General features: G+C 42.6%; 1 protein-coding gene across 1 annotated transcript; it reads right to left on the reverse strand.

Annotated features, from left to right (window-relative positions):
* Position 1: 1 nt before the first annotated feature.
* rnaset2l (ribonuclease T2, like) lies at positions 2-8512 on the reverse strand. The gene is made up of 10 exons (XM_063016348.1): positions 8203-8512; positions 7983-8079; positions 5449-5506; positions 5254-5321; positions 5086-5143; positions 4209-4276; positions 1886-1999; positions 1749-1797; positions 1574-1648; positions 2-322 (listed from the first exon to the last, which is right to left on the reverse strand). Exons 1-10 carry the CDS (start codon positions 8210-8212, stop codon positions 137-139), a joined length of 783 nt encoding a protein of 260 aa, XP_062872418.1. The 5' UTR covers positions 8213-8512; the 3' UTR covers positions 2-136.
* Between the last annotated feature and the right edge of the window lie 286 nt (positions 8513-8798).

An 8798-nucleotide genomic window follows, 5' to 3' on the forward strand; every position in this document is an offset into this window, starting at 1 on the left:
ATTATGATTTCTTGTTGTCTTTTTATTCCTGCCCCCGATATCATATTCTACAAAATTTAAAGTAGTCTGATTATAGAATAATAATTATAAAGTCTTTTTAAGCTGCTACCTATTAGAGCACTGACCCATGCTGTGATCAGGAGCAGGGCTCTTTGGGATGCTCATAGTTGATTGGGAAGTAAAAGATGGTGGCGTTCTTAGGACACGGATGTCCGGTGGTGGTGTTGCTGCTCTTGAACGTCTGCATCATCTCCTCTTTCTTGCATCCAAGAGTCACATTCTTGGAGACAAAGATCTTCAACTGCACCCAGGCCTCTCTTTCCTGAAATCACATACACCGATCAGGCATAACAATATGTGTATTTTGTGTTGGTCCCCCTTTTGCTGCCAAAACAGCCCTGACTCATCAAGGCATGGAGTCTGACTAAATATTCCACAGTCAACTGTCAGTGGTATTATGACAGTTGAAGCGATTAGGAACAACAGCAATGCAGCCAAGAAGTGGTAGGATACGTAAAATGACAGAGCGGGGTCAGCGGATGCTGAGGCACATAATGCGCAAAGGTCGCCAACTTTCTGCGGAGTCAATCGCTACAGACCTCCAAACTTCATGTGGCCTTCAGATTAGCTCAAGAACAGCGTGTAGAGAGCTTCATGGCATGGGTTTCCATGGCCGAGCAGCTGCATCCAAGTGCAATGCAAAGCGGCGGATGCAGTGGTGTAAAGCACGCCGCCACTGGACTCTAGAGAAGTGGAGACGTGTTCTCTGGAGTAACGAATCACGCTTCTTTATCTGGCAATCTGATGGACGAGTCTGGGTTTGGCGGTTGCCAGGAGAACGGTACTTGTCTGACTGCATTGTGCCGAGTGTAAAGTTTGGTGGAGGGGGGATTGTGGTGTGGGGTTGTTTTTCAGGAGTTGGGCTCGGCCACTTAGTTCCAGTGAAAGGAACTCTTAATGCTTCAGCATACCAAGAGATTTTGGACAATTTCATGCTCCCAACTTGTGGGAACAGTTTGGGGATGACCCCTTCCTGTTCCAACATGACTGCGCTCCAGTGCACAAAGCAAGGTCCATAAAGACGTGGATGAGCGAGTTTGGTGTGGAAGAACTTGACGCCTGCACAGTCCTGACCTCAACCCGATAGAACACCTCTGGGACGAATTAGAGCGGAGACTGAGAGCCAGGCCTTCTCGTCCAACATCAGTGTCTGACCTCATAAATGCGCTTCTGGAAGAATGGTCAAAAATTCCCATAAACACACTCCTAAACTTTGTGGAAAGCCTTCCCAGAAGAGTTGAAGCTGTTATAGCCGCGTAGGGTGGGCCGACATCATATTAAACCCTATGGATTGAGAACGGGATGTCGGCGCCTGAGCGGTAATGTGTTGATCAGGGTGTGGCTCTCCGTACACAAAGCTGATGTGCATATGAACTCGCCTGGTGCAGGTGAACAGATAAAGTCGGCTACTGCGCACGTGTCGGTCTCGGCTCTGCTCAACCATCAATATAGAGGAAGCTTAATGAAATTGGCGTTTCATTTTAACCACACACTAATGCTTAAGCTTGATTACCTTCACGTCCGTGATGCACTGCAAGACGTAGTTGTCTCCGAGCAGCGGCCCCAACGCATCATGCACTTCATCATACTGAAAGCATCAGGGTTGGGTAAGTTATGCATTATTACTGTTGTTTTTATTGCTGTTACTTGTGTTTAATGTGATGTCATAATTAAAGCACTATTGTTACCTTATATGAGACGTTGCAGGATGGCTTGATGCCCGCAATTGCTAGAAGGCTGTTCAAAAAAAGAATGAGTTTATTAGCTTTATTTACAATATAGTCTCTCTACAGTGTGCTGTGATAATACAGTACGGGACATTTACCTGTCAAATTCGAAGAGCATTCGAAGTTTGAGGGCAGTCCTGAAATAGTGAGGTGCAGAGCCCATGTTCTCCACGCAGGCTGCACACGTTCCATGTTTGAACCATTCGTCCTTCCTGCACATGTGAGGCAAGAAACAATTAAATATAAGAAATTATATGAACAGCCTTTGCTCGATACTTTGTTGAAGCACCTTTGGCAGCAATTACAACCTCAAGTCTTTTTGAGTGTAATGCTACAAGCTTGGCACACCTATTTTTGGGCAGTTTATCCCATCCCTCCTTGCAGAACCTCTCGAGCGCCGTCAGGTTGGATGGGGAGCGTCGGTACACAACCATTTTCAGCTCCTTCCACAGATGTTCGATTGGATTCAGGTCTGGACTCTGGCTGGGCCACTCAAGGACATTCACAGACTTTCTCTGAAGCCACTCCTTTGTTCTCTTGACTGTGTGCTTCGGGTTGTCATGTTGGAAGGTAAACTTTTGCCCCAGTCTGAGGTCCAGAGCGCTCTGGAGCAGGTGTTCTTCAAGGATCTCGGTGTACTTAGAGTGAAAAATAAATGCAGCTATCAGGACTAGTCGCCCCAATCCCGCTGCTGAAAAGCATCCCACATCATGATTCTGCCACCACCATGCTTCACTGTAGGGATGGCATTAGCCTGGTTACCTCAAGACGTGATGCTTGGCGTTCAGGCCAAGGAATTCAATCTTTGTTTCATCAGACTAGAGAATCTTGTTTCTCATGGTTTGAGAGTCCTCCAACCGTGCTGTCATGTGCTTTTTACTAAGGAGGGGCTTCTGCCTGGCCACTCTACCATAAAGGTGTGGTTTGTGCTACCTGGATGGTTGATCTTCTGATAGGTTCTCCCATCTCCACAAGGATGGTTTTTTTTTGGTGGTTCCAAACTTCTTCCATTAAGAATGATGGAGGCCACTGTGCTCTTTGGGACCTGTAAAGCTGCAGCAATTTTTCTATACCTGGACACAATCCTGTTTCTGAGGTCTGCAGATCACTCCTTTGACCTCATGGCTTGGAGTTCGCTATGATATGCACCGTCAACTGTGGGTCCTTATATATTATAATTAGGGCTGTCGAAGTTAAAGCGATAATAATGCATTAACGCGATCTCAATTTAACGCGGTTAAAAAAAATAGTGCCGTTAACGCAAATTCTATACAGGAAAAATTGACCTATACAGGCAGTGAGTGACATGTAGAATTACATCACGAAGACCCGCATTGTTATGTTTTGTACTTAACCACGAAATACAAATGACACTGGTTATGTGGAGAACGAGTTGTCTTTATTGCTTAATCCACAACTTGGAGCATCACACTTAAACATAACACGCCGTTACCCGCTGGTCACCTGATACACATCAGCTCAGTGACGTACAACAGTGGTAACGTGATACACAGATCACGTAAATGATATATATATCACACGCATGATAATAATAAGCTTTTTTTCTCTCTTAATTTTCCCTGACAAGTGAAAAACCAAAATATAGCAACCTTAACATTATGAGGAAGAATTTCAAAGATATTCCTTTGCAATACTTTATCATTTCAAGAATATGATACAGACTGACCAACACTAAGCCAAATCAGCATTGAAAATTGACTTTACTTTTAATAGCCTTCTACAATGCTGGTGCTTCTTAAAACTGAATATTTTCTTTTAAACAGAAGTGTTATTTAAATGCTATTAAATTGTTTTCCAACAAAATCCGCCCAATTTGGCGGATAACCGCCCAATCTGGCAACACTGGAACGCGTTATTATTATCGCGTTACCTTCGACAGCCCTAATAAAAACGTATTCTGATATCCAGTTAGCAGTGTAGGGTTTATATAGCAGCAGGTAGAATAAGGTGAGAATAAGGTGCAAAAACAATGCAATATTGTGCAAAGATGCAAGTAATATAGTCACTAGTATGAGTTGTCAGAACCCAGGGAACAAGACTGTGTTGATTGTGAATGAGTTTTTGTGTATGTTAGTGTATGTACACCGATCAGCCATAATATTAAAACCACCTTAAAAAAAAAAAAAGGCCGATTAATCGCGATTAACTATATGAACTTCTGAGATTAATCGCGATTAAAAATTTTAATCGTTTGACAGCCCTAATTATAATATACAGGGACACACAATTGTTATTAATGAATATTATGATGTAGATTCCTTACAGATTATTTATTATCTTTACACAATCTTGTAAAAAAAATGTATCTTTACATTCACACAACATTGTGTAATACAGTGCGTCATGCTATAAATAAACACACTGATGGCCTACAGATTAATTAAGATAAAGACTAATTACCAGAACGCAAAGTAGCTCCTTGACTTTATAAGTGATGGCCAAAGCTGAGAGATTTCAGGTTCTAATTCCTAGAACAGAAATTGTAAATAAATACGTTAGATACTTCCTCCCTTCAGATGACCAATAACATTTTGTGTTATATGTTATATACACTGATCAGCCATAACATTAAAACCACCTCCTTGTTTTTACACTCTGTCCATTTTATCAGCTCCACTTACCATGTAATGTACCACTGAATGTAATTGTAGAATTTCACCCTGTTCTTCAATGGTCAGGACCACCACAGAGCAGGTATTATTTAGGTGGTGGATCATTCTCAGCACTGCAGTGACACTGACATGGTGGTGGTGTGTTAGTGTGTGTTGTGCTGGTATGAGTGGAGATTTTAAATACCGTGTCCACTCTATTAGACACTCCTACCTACTTGGTCCACCTTGTAGATGTAAAGTCAGACACGATCACTCATCTATTGCTGCGTTTGAGTTGACCTTCATCAGTGGTCACAGGACGCTGCTCATGGGGCGCGGTTGGCTGGATATTTTTGGCTGGTGGACTATTCTCAGTCCAGCAGTGACACTGAGGTGTTTAAAAACTCCACTCATACCAGCACAACACACACTAACACACCACCACCATGTCATTGTCACCCAAATAATACCTACTCTGTAGTGTGTCCTGACCATTGAAGAACAGCATAAAAGCGGGCTAACAAAGCACGCAGAGAAACAGATGGACTACAGTCAGTAATTGTAGAACTACAAAGTGCTTCTATATGGTAAGTGGAGCTGATAAAATGGACAGTAAGTGTAGAAACAAGGAGGTGGTTTACAAGCATTCAGTGTGTGTTTAGCAATCAAAATCCAGGTCCGATTACCTGAAGATGAGAGTGAAATATGGGCCAGCATCTACAACAGTTGCGCGCATGCAAAGGCCTTCAAAAATAAAGATAAAATAAAGACAGTTTTATGTTTTATGATAATTTCACCTTCATAATAAAGCTGTTTACAGTATATATGTGCGTGTTTAAGTTTTAGTACTTTACCACAGTCCATGAATGGTCCAGTAATCAATGTTCTGTGGTATCCTGCAAATATTTTTGTTGTCAATGCCCTGTGAGAAAGCAGAAATGAGTATTACTAGAATAGCTAGGCTGAAATCTAGATGTCCTCCAAAATATGCATGTTTAAGTATACTGTGATGCATAAATAAATACAGGTTTCACTGCTATGCTACTCACCAGGCAGAAGCTCCCTGGCCACTGAAGTGTCAGAAGCATGCATGTCCAGTTACAAGGGCTGCCCATATATACAAGTTAATATAAAGTCAATGTCCAATAAAGCCATTACAGTTATCATATACAGTGTATCACAAAAGTGAGTACACCCCTCACATTTCTGCAGATATTTAAGTATATCTTTTCATGGGACAACACTGACAAAATGACACTTTGACACAATTAAAAGTAGTCTGTGTGCAGCTTATATAACAGTGTAAATTTATTCATACCTCAAAATAACTCAATATACAGCCATTAATGTCTAAACCACCGGCAACAAAAGTGAGTACACCCCTTGGTGAAAGTTCCTGAAGTGTCAATATTTTGTGTGGCCACCATTATTTCCCAGAACTGCCTTAACTCTCCTGGGCATGGAGTTTACCAGAGCTTCACAGGTTGCCACTGGAATGCTTTTCCACTCCTCCATGACGACATCACGGAGCTGGCGGATATTCGAGACTTTGCGCTCCTCCACCTTCCGCTTGAGGATGCCCCAAAGATGTTCTATTGGGTTTAGGTCTGGAGACATGCTTGGCCAGTCCATCACCTTTACCCTCAGCCTCTTCAATAAAGCAGTGGTCGTCTTAGAGGTGTGTTTGGGGTCATTATCATGCTGGAACACTACCCTGCGACCCAGTTTCCGGAGGGAGGGGATCATGCTCTGCTTCAGTATTTCACAGTACATATTGGAGTTCATGTGTTCCTCAATGAAATGTAACTCCCCAACACCTGCTGCACTCATGCAGCCCCAGACCATGGTATTCCCACCACCATGCTTGACTGTAGGCATGACACACTTATCTTTGTACTCCTCACCTGATTGCCGCCACACATGCTTGAGACCATCTGAACCAAACAAATTACTCTTGGTCTCATCAGACCATAGAACATGGTTCCAGTAATCCATGTCCTTTGTTGACATGTCTTCAGCAAACTGTTTGCGGGCTTTCTTGTGTAGAGACTTCAGAAGAGGCTTCCTTCTGGGGTGACAGCCATGCAGACCAATTTGATGTAGTGTGCAGCGTATGGTCTGAGCACTGACAGGCTGACCCCCCACCTTTTCAATCTCTGCAGCAATGCTGACAGCACTCCTGCGCCTATCTTTCAAAGACAGCAGTTGGATGTGACGCTGAGCACGTGCACTCAGCTTCTTTGGACGACCAACGCGAGGTCTGTTCTGAGTGGACCCTGCTCTTTTAAAACGCTGGATGATCTTGGCCACTGTGCTGCAGCTCAGTTTCAGGGTGTTGGCAATCTTCTTGTAGCCTTGGCCATCTTCATGTAGCGCAACAATTCGTCTTTTAAGATCCTCAGAGAGTTCTTTGCCATGAGGTGCCATGTTGGAACTTTCAGTGACCAGTATGAGAGAGTGTGAGAGCTGTACTACTAAATTGAACACACCTGCTCCCTATGCACACCTAAGACCTAGTAACACTAACAAATCACATGACATTTTTGAGGGAAAATGACAAGCAGTGCTCAATTTGGACATTTAGGGGTGTAGTCTCTTAGGGGTGTACTCACTTTTGTTGCCGGTGGTTTAGACATTAGCGGCTGTATATTGAGTTATTTTGAGGGAAGAATAAATTTACACTGTTATATAAGCTGCACACAGACTACTTTTCATTGTGTCAAAGTGTCATTTTGTCAGTGTTGTCCCATGAATAGATATACTTAAATATCTGCAGAAATGTGAGGGGTGTACTCACTTTTGTGATACACTGTATATACACTGATCAGCCAAAACATTAAAACCAATTCCATGTCCATTTTATCAGCTCCACTTACCATCTAGAAGCACTTTGTAGTTCTACAATTACTGACTGTAGTCCATCTGTTTCTCTGCATGCTTTTTTTTAGCCTGCTTTCACCCTGTTCTTCAATGGTCAGGACCCCCACAGGACCACCACAGAGCAGGTATTATTTAGGTGGTGGATCATTCTCAGCACTGCAGTGACACTGACATGGTGGTGGTGTGTTAGTGTGTGTTGTGCTGGTATGAGTGGATCAGACACAGCAGTGCTGCTGGAGTTTTTAAATACCGTGTCCACTCACTGTCCACTCTATTAGACACTCCCACCTAGTTGGTCCACCTTGTAGATATAAAGTCAGAGAGGATCGCTCATCTATTGCTGCTGTATGAGCTGGTCATCTTCTAGACATTCATCAGTGGTCAAAGGATGCTGCACATGGGGCGCTGTTGGGTGGATATTTTTGGTTGGTGGACTATTCTCAGTCCAGCAGTGACAACACACAACCACCATATCAGTGTCACTTCAGTGCTGAGAATGATCCACCACTCAAATAATATCTGTTCTGTGGTGGTCCTGTGTGGGTCCTGACAGCATTGAAGAACAGCATGAAAGGGGGCTAACAAAGCATGCAGAGAAACAGATGGACTACAGTCAGTAATTGTAGAACTACAAAGTGCTTCTATATGGTAAGTGGAGTACATACAGTATGTGTACTGTATGATTTAAACACGGTAACCTTACAGACTTGTCTCAGCCGTAGGCCAGTGGGGTTGATCCTGTGTAAGAACCCATCCGATCAGTATAGAAACACATCCTGCCCAAATCAGTGACATCATACCTGAAACATTGTTGAGTACATACTTGCAATCAGAAGCACTTACTGCATGCTTTAAAATTACAATTAAAAAGCAGTAAAATTGTGTATAGTATATTTTTAGAAACACTGAGACAGTGTACTTACGTGACTGCATGAACGTTTTGCTGTTCTGAGGCAAGCTTTTTTGAGTTTCTACTGATCACTGTAGTACAACCATCTCACAGCTGGTGTGTGTTTCCTCTTTAAGAACTTCCACAAACGAGCCGCAGTATCACTTCCCAGTGTGCTGCTGATGTCTAAAGGCTAAAAACTCAGTGGCGCCTAAGCTTTTAGCCTTTAATATTCATTTCCTGTATATGTGTGGACTTGTGGTGCCGAAAACTACAACCTCAAATCAGAAAAAGTTAGAACATTGTGGAAAATGCAAATAAAATAAAAATGCAGTGTTCCTTACATTTGCTTTGACTTTTATTTGATTGCAGACAGGATGAACCCGAGATATTTTATGTTCTGTCTGCTCAACTTCATTTCATTTATTAATATACCTCCATTCCTGCATTTCAGGCCTGCAACACATTCCAAAAAAAGTTGGGACGGGGACAATTTAGGGCTAGTAATGAGGAGGTGAAAAAGCTAAATATTGATGTGATGTCAAAACATGTGATTGTAATCATGGTTTGGTACAAAAGCAGCATCCAGGAAAGGCTGAGTCTTTGATGAGCAAAGATGATCAGAGGATC

The sequence above is a fragment of the Trichomycterus rosablanca genome, chromosome 20, assembly GCF_030014385.1.
Source record: "Trichomycterus rosablanca isolate fTriRos1 chromosome 20, fTriRos1.hap1, whole genome shotgun sequence".
NCBI lineage: Eukaryota > Metazoa > Chordata > Actinopteri > Siluriformes > Trichomycteridae > Trichomycterus > Trichomycterus rosablanca.

Excerpts from the sequence above, each read along its gene's own strand:
- rnaset2l (XM_063016348.1), bottom strand. Across the intron at positions 5,322-5,448 it reads GGCCAGGGAGCTTCTGCCTG|GGCATTGACAACAAAAATAT; the intron begins GTGAGTAGCATA and ends GCTTTCTCACAG. Across the intron at positions 1,649-1,748 it reads CCTGCAACGTCTCATATAAG|TATGATGAAGTGCATGATGC; the intron begins GTAACAATAGTG and ends TGATGCTTTCAG.